A 16124-nucleotide genomic window follows, 5' to 3' on the forward strand; every position below is an offset into this window, starting at 1 on the left:
CTCGGCAGGTGAACTTTAACGCCAAGAGGACGCATATATGTGGCTTTATGTAAACACTTTTCTGTGCGCTCCCTACACCGTCACCAGTGGGAATCGGCAAGCTCCCAATGCATATTTGCGTTTGGGAGCGTTCTGATCATGTGACTGCTGTGACAGCCAATCACAGCAGTCACATGACCCAAATGTTCGCCTTCCAGCATTTAGAACCTCCTAAGGACGGGAGGTGGCAGCATGAAGGGATTAAAGCAACTTGTTTAGAAAGACAGCCAAGTAATTAGCATTTTCAGACTGAGGCCGACAATGGCAGTCTGTATTTCTCTTTGTAAAGATTTCCTTCAATGTAAATTTGCATACCAAGTCATTTTTTTTGCAATTAATGTAAACAAAACAACTGATTTATTGATGCCTATGAGGCTCGTGTCACAATATATGCATAGTATGTCGCTCCATCATTAAGTGCTAAGTCATGAAATGTCACATTTGGTTGGGCTCCAAGTTTTTCTAAAAAAGGAATTCTGGCATCTGGATCTTCATCTGTGAACTGAACCAATTTTCCCCCTTTCTTCAGAACCCGTAGGGCTTCCAAAACCATTTTTTGAGCCTGTTCCCTTCCTGATCGCAGGAGAGAATCAGAGGTCCCTTTGTCCAAGACAAGTGATACACTACCGGACAGAAAACCATGGAGCTGAGTAACATCACTTTCTAAATATTCCAGTTGGGAATCTTGATGTGCAGGCACAATGGGTGTTGCTGTTAGAAGGCTTTTTCTCATAGCATGAATTGCAGGAGCAGAGTTATCCACACAGGATATTAGAAGTGGAAGCTGAGAGTCTCGAAATAAACCAACTCCAACATCAGAAGTGCCACAACCCAAATCCAACACGTGTATTGGTGACCCAGTGTGCTCCCCCAGAGCAGTTTCATTAATAAGAGAGAGAAGAAGACCTTTCAGTTGTTCATAACCGAAAAACCAGTCAAAATGTGAAAATCCTTTGTGGGAATTTTTGGAGTAGATGTTATCCCAAGTTATTCTATCACCCATACTGTTTCGAAGACTTTCTAATGGAAAAAAAATAATAAAAAAAGTTATGAGACAAAAGGGCGAGTTTATCATTTTGCTAACTTAACACTATGATATGTTAAAGATCTGAACTCCTAAAGTGAACATATGAAATGTTAAATTAGTTCTAAAGCCAAGGCATTTTTTACTTTAATGCATTCCCTTTGCATTTCATTTTTAGATACTGTTTCCCAGAAAATAAGACCTACCCTGAAAACAAGACCTACTGTTATTTTCGGGGAGGGCTTATATTGCAGTATATTGCTGCAATATAAGCCCTACCCCAACAATAAGCCCTAGTTTAGTGTTTGTAAAATCCTAGCATCAACGCTATTACTGTGTTATATAATGTCCAGTGTGTTTCTGTAATCTAATTGTGTAAAATATCTTCGGTACAGCGCCGCTTGTCGCTCAGCTGATCTCCCACTCTGCTCTTCTCAAAGCTGTTGGTAGGGAATCTCAGCCCCTCCCCTCTGCAGTGTTAAGAACGGATCATGGAAGCACATTCCTGTATCTCAGCTCTCTCCTCCCTCTGCTGACCGATGTCGGTATCGCGCACATTCCTGTATCTCACCTCTCCTCCCTCTGATGGCAACTGTCAGTATTGCACACATTAATGTATTTTGGCTGTCTCCTCCCCCTGCTGGCGCTTCTGTGACCCCCAGCTGTCAGCGGGGGAGAAGAGAATGAGAGCAGAGTGGGAGATGAGCTGAGTGCCGAGCGGCGCTGTACCGAAGGTATTTTACACAATTAGATTACAGAAACACACTGGACATTATATAACATGGTAATAGAATGGATGCAAGGATTTTACAACTTTTACTAGGTTCACACAGGGGATTCTTGACAGGCAGGGAGGCAGAAGACAGCACATTACAAATAAGACCTACCCCGAAAATAAGTGTGTTTTTGGTGCCAAAATTAATATAAGACCCGGGCTTATTTTCAGGGAAACGCAGTATTTTCTATAAACAGAGCATGAATGTCCCAGTAGCAGTACCCCCCCCCCCCCCTAAATATTTACCTGAGTCCTTAGTTGATGCAGCGCTGTGCCTGCCTGTAGCGGCTCTATCCCTGCATTCACAAGAGAAAGGCAACAGTGGAAGCTGTTGGTTTCTGCTGCTGTCAATCAAATCCTGTGAACAGTGGGCGGGGCAGAACCACAATGTGTGTATGTATGGATGCACACAGCCCAGCTCGGGAGTGAGCCTGCACATCTGGCCCCATAGCGGACAGCTACACTGATAGTCAGCAGGAGCCTAAGATTATACCCGTGATCTGCTGAGCCTGTGTGCAATGGTTTGTAGGCTCCTAATACCTAATAACAAAAAAACGGAATTTTTGTAAAATCTTACCTGTAAAATTCCTTTCTCTGAGTCCTCCGACAGTCGCCGCCTCTTCATATTCGTCACATATGGGGTATTAGACTTTGCTCCGAAGGAGTAGCTAGGCAACAGAATATGTTAACAATAAAGCTTTAACATATCCCACCCTCAAGGGGTGGTCCCCTCAGTCAATACCCTCCTACTTCCTGCAACCATATCTCAGTTTTAGTGGAATAGCAGTAGAGTATACATTCAAACCCCAAAAGAGGGGCGGGGGCGGCGACTGTCGGAGGACTCAGAGAAAGGAATTTTACAGGTAAGATTTTACAAAAATTCCGTTTTCTCTTACGTCCTCCGACAGTCGCCGCCTCTTCATATTCGTCACATATGGGGACGTCCCAAAGCAGTGCAAACATGAGGGGTGGGAAACGCATCCGCGCCGAAAGGCAACGCAGTCTCCACATCAAAGAAAGGAACCTTACCAAAGGAAGGAAACCAGCTGGGCAACAGCAAAAATAAGTGCTCAACAGGAGCAACAACCCAGGAAAAGACAAAAAAACCAGGGGATACAAAAAACTATCCCAACAGCCAGGAGTCCCCAACAAGGGACCCTATGGAACAGCCGCACTAAGAACCTTGCGGCCAAAGGAAGCATCCGCCGATGCCTGAACATCTACTTTGTAGAATTTTGTGAAAGTGTGCACGGTCGACCAAGTCGCCGCCCTACACACCTGGGCTACAGAAGCCCCATGACGGCAGGCCCAAGACGTACTCAGAGATCTAGTAGAGTGCGCCTTCACAGGTACAGGGGGAACCTTCCCCTGCAAAGCATAGGCCTGTTCAATGGTCTGCCTGATCCATTTGGCGATGGTAGAGGCCGAAGCCGCCATGCCCTTCCGAGGACCCTCCGGAAGAACAAACAAGGAGTCCGTCCTACGAAAAGACTCAGTCGATTTAAGGTAAACCCTTATCGCCCGAACAACATCCAGAGAGTGCAATCTCACCTCCTTTGGATGTTTAGGCTTCGTGCACAACGAAGGCAAAACAATATCCTCGTTAAGATGGAATTCCGAAACTCGTTTCGGCAGAAAAGAAGGATTAGGTCGCAAGACCACCTTATCCAAATGAACAACCAGGTACGGAGACTTGCAGGACAAAGCCGCCAGTTCCGACACTCTGCGAGCCGAAGTGATCGCCACCAAAAAGGCGACCTTTTTGGACAACATAGACAACGAGATCTCCCTGATCTGTTCAAAAGGAGCACGTTGTAACACAGATAGAACGAGATTCAAATCCCAAGGGGGCAAAGGATCCCTCCTAGGAGGGACCAGATGCCGCACACCCTGAATAAAAGTGCCAACCAAGGAGTTGGAAGCCACGGGACGTTGAAACAGAACGGCCAGCGCAGACACCTGACCCTTTATCGTAGCCAGCGCCAAACGCTGATCGACACCCGTCTGAAGGAAAGACAGCACACGGGAAACCGAGTACGTGCGGGGTGAAAACCCCCTGGACTCACACCAGGCAAAATAGGCCTTCCAAGTACGGTAATAAACCTTCCCCGAGGAAGACTTCCTCGCGTTGATCAAAGTATGAACGACCTCTGGAGAGAGACCCTTCTCCTTCAGGACCTCGGTCTCAACAGCCAGGCCGTCAAAGCCAGCGACTGTAAAGCAGGATGGTAAATCGGTCCTTGAGACAGTAGATCGTCTCGAAGAGGCAGACGCCAAGGGGCGTCGACCGCCAGATTCACGAGGTCTGCGTACCAGGACCGGCGAGGCCAGTCCGGTGCCACAAGAATCACCGTGCTGCGTTCCGAGTGTAACCTGCGAAGGAACCTGGACAGCAACTGAATCGGTGGAAACGCGTACATCAGCCTGTACTGATGCCACGGGGCCACTAACGCGTCCGACGCGTCTGCCCGAGGGTCGCGCGTCCTTGCCACGAACCTCTTCACCTTGTAGTTGAGGCGAGACGCGAACAGGTCCACATCTGGAAGACCCCACTTCGCGCACAACATCTGGAAGACAGCCGGGTGGAGAGACCATTCCCCCTGATCCAGGGTCTGGCGACTCAGATAGTCCGCCTGCCAGTTCTCCACTCCCGGAATGTGAACCGCCGTTATCGCCGGGACATGAGTCTCGGCCCAAGACAGAATGTCGGCCACTTCTCGAGCCGCTCGGGCACTCCTGGTGCCCCCTTGGTGGTTGATGTAGGCCACCGCCGTGGCATTGTCCGTCTGCACCCGAACCGGGCAGCCCTGCAGCCGGTCCGTCCAGCGATGAAGACAGAGCCTTATCGCACGCAATTCCAGAATGTTGATCGGGAGGGAAGACTCCCCCTCCGACCAGGTCCCCTGGGCGGACAGAACGCCCAGAACACCACCCCAGCCCGACAGGCTGGCATCCGTGGTGATTATCGTCCACGAGATCGGACGAAACGACTTGCCCCCGGACACCAACGGGGACTGGAGCCACCACAGAAGGTTTTCCCTGGTGCGATGACTCAACGAGATCTGAAGATCCAGAGATTGAGGTCGCCCGTCCCACTTGGACAGGATCTCCGCTTGGAGACCCCGCGTGTGAAACTGCGCGAAAGGAATCGCCTCGAAGGCCGAGACCATCAATCCCAGACATCTCATACACGTCCGCAGAGACGAGTGTGGAACGTCCCTGAGGGACCTGACTTCCTCCTGAAGAGTCCTGAGTTTGTCTTCCGGCAGGAAGACCTTCGCCTGCACCGAGTCCAGTATCATTCCCAGATAGGGGAGACGAACCGACGGACTCAGTGTCGACTTTGGAACATTTATCGTCCAACCAAACTCCTGCAGAGTTTGCATCGTGACAGACAGGTCCTTCTCCAGACCCTGTCTGGTCGCAGACCGAACCAGAATGTCGTCCAGATACCCCAGGACAGAAATGCCCTGGGCCCTCAATAATGCCAGAACCGGTGCAAGCACCTTGGTGAAGACCCGCGGAGCCGAGGCGAGACCAAAGGGCAACGCCACGAACTGGTAGTGATCCTCCGCAATGGCAAATCGAAGGTATCTCTGATGACCCTCGAATATGGGGATGTGAAGGTACGCATCCTTCAAATCGATGGAGGCCATGAATTCCCCCGGAACCAGGGCAGCCACCACCGAGCGCAGGGATTCCATGCGGAACTTGCGAACCCGCACAGAGCGGTTCAGAGCCTTCAAGTCCAGAATCGGATGAACCTTGCCCTCCTTCCTGGGCACGGTGAACAGATTGGAATAAAACCCCCGAAATCTGTCCCGATGAGGCACCGGAACCACCACTCCCTGAGCCCTCAGGTCCCGCACCGCCAGGTGCAGATCCCGCAGTCGCTCTGGAGACAGTTGAAGATTTGAGGGAAAAAATCTGCTCTCCGGCCGAGAGAGAAACTCGATCTTGTAACCAGATCGAACGATTTCCAGAACCCATCTGTCCCGCACACGGGCCAACCAGGGCTGAAGAAAACCGAGCAAGCGTCCCCCCACCCCAAAACTGGGTGAGGGCGCCCCTTCAGGCCGAACTGTTATGGGCAGCAGGTCCGGATTGGCCGGACTTCTGTTTCCCAGACCAGGGCTTCTTCTGAGAGCCTTGGCCTTTGAACGGTTTGCCCTTGTAGTGCGGCCGAAAGGCACGAAAGGACCCCTGAGGGGGCCGAAAATTTGCATGCTTCTTCCCAGAAGCCCCCTTAGCCTTGGGGAAATGGGGCAAGAGAGTGCTCTTACCCCCGGTGATCCCCTTAATCAACACATCCAGGGACTCCCCAAAAAGGCGAGACCCATCATAAGGTAGATTGGCTAAGGTCTTACGTGAAGATTGGTCCACCGACCAACATTTCAACCAAACCAGGCGGCGAGACAACACCGCCACGCTGTGCACACGTGCAGCCAACGGAATCAGGTCCAGGTCCGCATCACACAGATACATGACACCCTGGTGGATCTGATCCACCATATCCAGGGTCGCCGCCGAGGCCGAATCGGCCACTAGGACGCGCCTAAGCATCTGCGTCCAACTTGCGATCGCCTGGGCCGCCATGAGAGAAGCAAACAGAGCCTTAAGCATAGAGCCCGTAACAGAATAAGTATGACGGGCAAGGGACTCCAGTCTCCTATCCGTGGCATCACGGAAAACAGGGGAACCCTCTGCAGGAATCGCAGTGGCTTTGTTCAAAACCGCAATTGCATGATCCACTGGCGGAGGCACACACCACCGTTCATCAGTGGCAGGCGAGAAAGGATAACGCAGCTTGAATTTACTTGGTACCGCAAAAGGCTTGCGCAGATCGCGCCATTGATCCTTAACAGCGCGCTGAAAATCAGCATTGCAGGGAAAAACCTGCGGCGTCCTGCGTTTTCTCTGCGTCCCATAAGCCGCCAAAGCAGCGGGGGGACACACTTCGTCCTGCAAACGTAGCGTCTGCTTAATGGAAGCAATCAACTCATCCATGATTGCAAGCTCTTCAGGCGAGCCAGGGGGAGAATTATCAACCCCCTCAACTTCAGCCTCTACCTCAGACCCCACTAGATCAAGAGAGGAGCGGGACCCCGATAGGGGGGTCCCTGCCAGAACAGCCCCATCACCTTCACCCTCAGAATCAGAGGACAGAGCAACTCTGGGCCGTTTAGTAGATTGAGCAGCCACCAGCATTTGCACCTGGGCAGCAAGGCCAGCCACAATAGTGGCTAAATCCCCCCCCTGGGGGGGGAAACAGCGGTCCCCTGGCTTTCCACCAATACTGTGGGAAACTTGCCCTCCTGAGAATCCATTGCCCCTGTAATGCCAGACAACCAAGGGTTAACTGCCCCCTTTTAGCAAGCGCGGCAAGCGCAGCCCACCGCACCACACTCAGGCACAATGAGACCCCCACAGGGAATATACAAACTGAGTACAGGCAATGGATAACAAGAACAGAAGGACAAAACCTGAGGAGACCCCGCTGCTGCTGCTGCCTCGATCGGTGTTCCAGGAGAGAGGAAGTGATGCTGCCAGGGCGCTCTATGTAAGCCTATGGAGGCTACAAGAAAATGGCCGCCGTGCATGTAAACCATGCGGCCGGAGCGGGCGCCGGTAAAATGGCGTCGTTTGGCGCCGAAAACGCCGCTCCACAGTGCATAAAAAAACACACACATTACATCCCAATATAAGGATACATGTTAGATCGCCGCAGCGATCGCTGTATATGCCCAAACATGCCAAGAAAAAACATGCCCCACAGCACACAGCACCTCACACTGCCCAGCCTGACACACACAGTGTCATACAGCTCCCCCCCCCCCTTGCAGCCCACAGCATGCAGCCGAGAGATAGGGAGACAAGCAGTGTGATTAAAGGCAGGTTACACAGTCCCAGACTGAGACCCCCCCAGACAGACAGGTCCCCACATAAATACACTTACCTCACATGGCGTGGGGAACCCGCACAGGCGAACAAGCCGCTGCACATGAGGCAGGGAGAGTCGCAATTCAAGACGCACATAATGGAGGTTAAGAAACCGCACAGCGTCCGGTGAGGTAGCCACCTCACCAATCATCCCTGCACCGAACAGGGATGGGTCGTTCACTGTGCCAGGAGCGTTACCTGGCTGAACGCTCGATGGCAGACTGGGAAGCCACTGACCCACGACCTGCGACCAGGGGAATCAGCCCGAGACCCAGTCCGCATGATCCTCTTCGTCCGAAGAACTAACTAATGCTGACAAAAATAACAGCTAAGTAAAGGTAGAGAGAAAACTCAAACAAAATATTAAAAAGAAGAAAGAGTCTGGGACAAAAAGTCCCAGCACAGAGAGAGCCAGCCACTCCTGACAACCTAGACATTAAAACTGAGATATGGTTGCAGGAAGTAGGAGGGTATTGACTGAGGGGACCACCCCTTGAGGGTGGGATATGTTAAAGCTTTATTGTTAACATATTCTGTTGCCTAGCTACTCCTTCGGAGCAAAGTCTAATACCCCATATGTGACGAATATGAAGAGGCGGCGACTGTCGGAGGACGTAAGAGAAATTATAAATGCACATTTTTTTACCTGCAACAAAATGTACATTTATGTATTTATTTTTTATAAAGGTGAACTTATCTTTTATTTATGTATTTTAAATAATACGCACAATGGAGAAATATTCAATTTTCAGCCAAATACTAAACTTATACCAACCTCCATTCCCTCTGGTACCAGCATCTGTCCCAAAAAATTGTGTTCTAGGCTGGCGAAGAGATAACATTAGTCGATGAAGTCTGAACATCTTCAATAGTGCAGAGACTGATCTGTTGTGAAAGGGTACAGATATATTAGAATGCTTGTACATGGCTTTTATCTTTGCAACCTGAAATACAATTCATGTTTATGTTATCCATTTAGTACTACAGTCACAAATTTAATATGGCATTTGTGCCTTAAAGTGTAACTCCAGCCAAAATGGGCAGCACAGTGGCTAAGTGATTAGCACTTCTGTCTGGCAGCATTATGGTTTTCGGTTTTAATCTCAACCATGGCACTACCTGCCTGGAGTTTGTATTTTTTCCCTTTCCCTGCGTGGGTTTCCTCCCACAAAGACATTCTGATAGGTTAATTGGCTCCTGTCTAAATTGCCTCTAGTATGTGTATGTATGAATGTGATTTAGGGACCTTAGATTGTAAGCTCCTTGAGGCGGGGACTGATGTGAGTGTGCAATGTATATGTAAATTGCTGCCTAAATTAACAGAGCTATGTAATTACCTGCAATTAATAAATAAAAATGTGCTTTTTAGTTTTGGATAGAGTGGTGAAGGATTAAAATCTTTTCAAGGTTTTTGTTACTGTCCTTATAGATTTCCTCTCAATTTCTGTCCTAGTTAACCACTTAAGGACTGCTCCATGTACATTTACTGGCCCCATAGCGTCCCATAAGCGCAAAATAACGTAACGATTCCTGTGATCCGCTCTGGGGCGCACACTGCCGGAACGGCACTTTCGCTGTGATTGGACACAGCGAGAGCCAATCAGTGGGTCCACCTGGGATTTTTCACAGGAAAGGCAGAACAACTGTCTTCCTATATTAACAAGGCAGACAGACGTTCTGTGAGGGAGGTATATAAAGATCATTTGTTTCTGCTAAGCAGAAACACTGATGTTTTCCTCCAGTCACAGCATCCCCCCCCCCCAGTTAGAAAGCACTCCCTAGGAGCACACTTAACCCTTTGATTGCCCCTGATGTTAACCCCTTCCCTGCCAGTATCATTTGTACAGTGACAGTGCACTTTATTTTAGCACTGATCACTGTATTGATGTCATTTATTGGAGGTGATGAAATACCACCAAAAGAAAGCTCTATTTGTGGGAAAAAAAGGACATCAATTTTATTTGGGTACAGCGTCACACGATCACGCAATTGTCATTTAATGCAACGCAGTGCCGTATTGATAAATGGCTTGGTCAGGAAGAGGGTAAAACCTTCAGGAGCTAAAGTGGTTAAAAATATGTCACTGGCAGAGATAATCTTCAGAATGGGGCCAAGGACACCAAGAAAAATGGACAAGATAGAGGTTTTTGCCTTCACCCATTCTACTAAAAAGGTTTTATCTCTGCTGGCAAAATCAGCCCTCTTATACAGTCCCAGGAACAGTGTTGTATCTAATACGTCTCCCCACCGAGCAACAGTTACCAATAAAAAACTGATAAAGGTTCTAACTTTTACTCTTTATCCAATATGAAAAAAAATATTACTGGAGTTATACTTTAAACCAGCGTTTCTCAACCTTTTTTCAGTTGCTGCACCCTTTAAAACTCTGCAAAATCTCGAGGCACCGCATTCTACTATATATTTAAAAAAAAACGAAACTAATAGTTTTACGTAAGGCAGCAACATCCATACACATGGGCCATCCAACATTAGAAGTGATTTATTCCTCCATTACTGCAAACTGGTACTGACTAGTATTCTAAGGTTTATGTTCTCCTTCAGTGTCTCTTCTTCCTGCCAATGTGACCTCAGCGCTAATGGAGAGGGTACGAGTAAACAAGGATGCTATGTATGCAAGCACATAAAATCAGGGGGGGTATCCTGCGCTTAATAATGAATAAGTAGATATAATAAAATGACATAAAACAAATGATATAAAACAAGATAGCAGCTAGAACACTGGATTCATAGTAATCCCGTTCATATTGTGTGTCAAGTAGTGCAGCGCTATAAGCAACGAAATTAATTATACTTAAAAAATTATATAAATTGATATACAATTAATAATGGTGCAATAAAAAATGAATCAATTGCACTAAGTCATAAGTCCATTCAGCATATGAAGATGGTGGAGAGTCCACTTAAGGGTGAAGATCCCAAGATGTGAAAAGCAATGGAAACAAACAGTCACCCGTGCGGATAGGCAAGATGGCAGCTTACCGCAATGAGTGGGCCTCCAAATTAATGGATGGACCACTAAGAGCATAAGGTAACAACTCCTATGGACTGGGTTCTCTCCTCTGCATGAACGGACCAAGCTTCGCTAGACAGCATCAACCCCTCACTCGCTCAAAGATCCAGAAATAACTCCGATATATATGGAATTTAAACTCAAAACGTCCAGCGGTAGCTCACAGGCTTCCTGCTCATAGCAGTACAAATGTCACTTCCGGCACCCTCCCCAAACAGCCTCTGAGGCTGTTTGGGGAGGGTGCCGGAAGTGACATTTGTACTGCTATGAGCAGGAAGCCTGTGAGCTACCGCTGGACGTTTTGAGTTTAAATTCCATATATATCGGAGTTATTTCTGGATCTTTGAGCGAGTGAGGGGTTGATGCTGTCTAGCGAAGCTTGGTCCGTTCATGCAGAGGAGAGAACCCAGTCCATAGGAGTTGTTACCTTATGCTCTTAGTGGTCCATCCATTAATTTGGAGGCCCACTCATTGCGGTAAGCTGCCATCTTGCCTATCCGCACGGGTGACTGTTTGTTTCCATTGCTTTTCACATCTTGGGATCTTCACCCTTAAGTGGACTCTCCACCATCTTCATATGCTGAATGGACTTATGACTTAGTGCAATTGATTCATTTTTTATTGCACCATTATTAATTGTATATCAATTTATATAATTTTTTAAGTATAATTAATTTCGTTGCTTATAGCGCTGCACTACTTGACACACATGTATGCAAGCACCCCTTCGTTCTCTTTATCAACCAGTGATGTAATTGGTTGTCAGGATGCCAGTGGCTTGACCTGCACGGTGCCCGGGGTTGTAATACTGCAAAGTTAAACCTGTGGCAATTTTTAGGCATTTTGCCAAGGCACCCCTGAAGAACCCAGGAGGCACACCATAGTGCCACATCACCCTGGTTGAAAAAGGCTGCTTTAAACTATATGTATGCAAACAAAATAGAACAATTTTGCTCAACAGTACAAAACTTTGACAAAGTACAATATGAAAATGATTAGAACATTCAGATCTAAACATTGGCACTTTAATTATGTGAGTTAGGAAATTTTGATCTAGTCACTGCTGTATTATGCATTATAGTTGTCTGGGCTAGCCAATTTCATACCTACCATTCCCACACATGAATGCTTATTAACTAATCTTGGGTGCAGCTTTGCATAGGAACGTATAAACTATTTCACATGAGTGAAAAAGAAAAGGAATAAGAAAACAAAAATCTAATACAGTAAATTGCTGCAGGCATATTACCCCTATGTTCCTTTAACGCTAGGTGCAGGCTCCCAGTGGTCGCTAAGCCCCTCCAAGTACATTACACTCCAATCCACAGAAAAGAAGGGAAGCCAATCACAGGAATAAAAGCCAAAATGTAAGTTTAGTACCACTATGCCAGGTGGTACTTCCAAACACTAACATGTTTCTCTCCCAGAGCTTGTTTGTAGAGTCATTCTATGAAAAGGGTCCATATGGGAGTGAAATATGTTAGTGTTTGGAAGTACCAAGTGGCATAGTTGTGCATCGGACTATATAATACATTTACACATTGGCTTTTATTACAGTTTGGGGTTCCTCTTTTCTAAGCAGTTGGGGGTGTGATGTACCAAGAGGGGTAAATTTGCTGTGTTAAACCGACCCCAGTATTTCACATTCTATGGTGTTTTCGGAGTTGAAAATTGCCCATAGTGAAGATCCTACACTCCTGTCTTTCATTGCCATTTACATTCTTTGATTCAGACAGAGAAGGGAATGAAGAAGACGTAGAGGCAGTAATGGAGGCAACTGTAGAATATTTGTCTTCTCTACGCTTCCACTATATTGAAGAGGGAGCTTACTAATGTTGTGCTAATGCTCACTGCTGCTGTTTGCAAAAGCCTTGGTATTGCAATTCCTTTCTCATTGGCATACCTCTACACAGGTTATCCCCCCTTCAATCCATCATGAATGCTGCCGCCAGACTCATCCACCTAACCAATCGCTCAGTGTCCGCTGCTCCTCTCTGTCAAGCCCTCCACTGGCTTCCGCTCACCCAACAAATTAAATTCAAAATACTTACATCTTACAAAGCAATCCACAGCCTAGCCCCCAGCTGCATCGCTAGCCTCATCTCAAAATACCAACCTAATCGCTCTCTTCGTTCCTCTCAAAACCTCCTGCTCTCTAGCTCACTCATCACCTCCTCCCATGCTCGCCTCCAGGACTTTTCCAGAGCCTCTCCAATCCTATGGAACTCCTTACCCTTATCTGTCCGATTATCTCCCACTCTATTAGCTTTTAGGCGATCTCTGAAAACCCTCCTTTTCAGAGAAGCCTATCCTACCAACCCCTAAGAAATGTACCTCCTTTTCTCCATCAACCCATCCCCCACGGTTATTGCCTTTTTGTTTCACTTGACCCTCCCTTCTAGATTGTAAGCTCTAACGAGCAGGGCCCTCTAGTTCCTCCTGTTTTGAACTGTATTGTCTTCCTTCACATTGTAAAGCGCTGCGCAAACTGTTGGCGCTATATAAATCCTGTATAATAATAATAATATTGTGCAGCTTGATTCTTCTCCTTGTTATGCCCCTAAATAGTTACCAAATAATATGTCAAGCCTCAAAACTGTGTGAGCTTGTGAAATGGCGGAAATTACTGTACTTAAAACGGAGTTCTGGCCAAAAATACTTTTTTTTTTAAATAAAAATACCCCTTTAATACTAATATATCACCAATGACATTAACAATATTCTCAGAGTACAGTACAGTATTTGATTGTAGATAATTTCTTACTTTTAAAAATGATCACAGAGCGCGGCCATCTCCGGTGTGGGCATCTGAAGCCGCTGTGTCCCTCTTCCTGATATAGGCTTACCTATAGGTAAATGTAAACAAAAGGGGTTTACGCAGCAAATGTCCCTCTCCTGAAGGCAGGAGAATTCCATTCAGGAGAGGAGAGTTTTTTGACAGAAAAACAGTGTGTGTCGTAAATGCATTAACACTTTCATTTCAGTGGATAGAATAAATTATTATTCTGGCCAATGAAATGAATTCACACCCAAGCGCTGGAAACTGCTAAACATGGTACACACACGTTTACCAGAATCCAGCATTTTTCTGCTTCCAGGAGAAAGGTGTCTAGGGAGTAGAGCTGCACGATTCTGGCAAAAACGAGAGTCACAATTTTTTTTTGCTTAGAATCAAGATTCTCAAAATCTTTTTTTTTTTATTTTAAAGATATATATATTTTTTTCATTAATCATTTGAAATAAAGCTGTGACTAGGATTACACCCCCCCCCCCTCCTCTGTCATGGATTACCCCTGGGTACTGCTGGGTACTAGTGCGAACAGTTCTCAATATTAACTTGGCTGCACCAGATAGCTTGATATACGGAAAAATAAATAACGGTGATATCCTCCACCTTGTGCCATGATTCCACTTCTAGGTGTGCTATATTCTCACCTCAAAACGGAGTATAATACACCTGTATTTAACCTGGATTGATAGTAGTTCCTCTTCCTCCTTTATTCCAGCGTGGTGTCTAGAGGCCACAATCTCCTCCCATAGATTTGTTTGTTCCTTCCCAATCTTGTGCTGTCTGTGGGGACCTTTTAGTGCCTTCCCTTGTGTGACTCAACGCGTAGGAACCCGGAAGTGACGTGTGGTACGGGACAGAGCTCGCACGGCGTTTTTCTTATAATGGAAAAGGCTATTTTAAAATGTAAGTCTGCTATTTTTTATTGACTAAAATATTAGAAATTCTGCACAATGATGGCCCCATCAATTTAATGAGCTCTAAAGGAGGTGATATACATCCAAAGAGATCGCACACAAGGGAAGGCACTAAAAGGACCCCACAAGATCAGGAAGGAACAAACGAATCTCTGGGAGGAGATTGTGGCCTCTAGACACCACGCTGGAATAAAGGAGGAAGAGGAACTACTATCCATCCAGGTGTATTATCCTCTGTTTTGGAGGTGAGAATATAGCACACCTAGAAGTGGAATCATGGCACAAAGTGGAGGAGAGGAAATTGCACAACCCTATCACCGTTATTTATTTTTCCGTATATCAAGCTATCTGGTGCAGCCAGTTAATATAAGAACTGTTTGGTGCACTCTTTGGATCGGACACTTATTGATACATGTATTGGCTGTTTGCACGTGATATATAGTTTTTTTACCATTGAAATTTAGATTTAGCCCCCGTTCACACTAAGGCGACCTGGTCGCCTTCCATAGGGAAGCTGCGGACCCGTTCTAATAGGAGTGACACAAGTCGCTCCGACTTAGAAAAAGGGTCCGGAGCTTCTTTGGGGCGACCGCCATAGACTTCAATGTTGGAGGTCGCGGTGCGCTGCTCGCACCGCGACCTCGGAGGTCGCCACCCGAAGTCGGATCGCCCCTATGCGAACGGGGCCTTATATTCATATTGATTTAAATTTTTATATTGGCACTGGATGCACAGAGCACTTGTTACAGGAAGCACTTGATATTCACTTTAGTAAATTATTGGAATAAGATATTCACACAAGCACTTTATATGAACCAAGGATGAATTTTGGAATGAAATATATACAAAGGGATTATAGAAATTAATTTACATAGATAATTGTTTTTAAGCGACAATCACACATAAGCACTTTATATATTCAAAACACCCCGAAGCACATTACAACCCCCACTAAAACCCAGATTAAATGTTTATAATTTTCAAACTTCGCAGAAAAAAAAAGTGACGCTACAGGGTGGACATGTCCCCCTCTAACTGAGCAAGTGTTATTCCTGAATGAGAGATAAACATGTGAGCAGGATCACCCGGTGAAGTCCCTTGGTAACCCCCACCCCCATTTGTATCAGTTTTTTGTGAATGACACTCACCCCTATGTTTGTGATTTGGCTATGTCCCAGGACAGGACCAGTAGTGTTCAGAAAGCAGCTTTCTGCTATTCGGGTCAGTGTTTATGGGTTTTTTTAGTAAAGGACTTGTTTAAAAACTGGGGCTGGTGTTTTTCCATTAACCCTTTGAGCACTTTTTGGTGAAGGTTTAGGGATACCAGCCTCATGCCCTGGTTTTGATTGAGGAAAGAAACCCATAAAAGTACTATTTGCTAAAGGCTATGTGGGGGTACACAGCCAACCTGTAGAAGAAGGTGCTCTGGTCAGATAAGACCAAAATTGACCTTTTTGACCTAAAAACAAAACGCTGTACAGTGGAAAACACTGCACTTTAGCCTAAACACACCATCGCCACCGTTAAACATAGCGGTGGCATGTTATGGAAATGCTTTTCTTAAGCAAGGGAAGCTGGTCAGAGTTGATGGGAAGATTGATGTAGACAAA

At 46.5% G+C, this 16124-nt stretch overlaps 1 protein-coding gene across 1 annotated transcript; it reads right to left on the reverse strand.

The window, feature by feature from the left end:
* Nucleotides 1–317: 317 nt before the first annotated feature.
* On the reverse strand, nucleotides 318–8692 carry CSKMT (citrate synthase lysine methyltransferase). Its single transcript, XM_082270546.1, has 2 exons — nucleotides 8554–8692; nucleotides 318–1059 (listed from the first exon to the last, which is right to left on the reverse strand). Exons 1-2 carry the CDS (start codon nucleotides 8639–8641, stop codon nucleotides 407–409), a joined length of 741 nt encoding a protein of 246 aa, XP_082126672.1. The 5' UTR covers nucleotides 8642–8692; the 3' UTR covers nucleotides 318–406.
* Between the last annotated feature and the right edge of the window lie 7432 nt (nucleotides 8693–16124).

This window comes from Pelophylax lessonae (assembly GCF_965119305.1).
Source record: "Pelophylax lessonae genome assembly, chromosome: 10".
Classification (NCBI taxonomy): domain Eukaryota; kingdom Metazoa; phylum Chordata; class Amphibia; order Anura; family Ranidae; genus Pelophylax; species Pelophylax lessonae.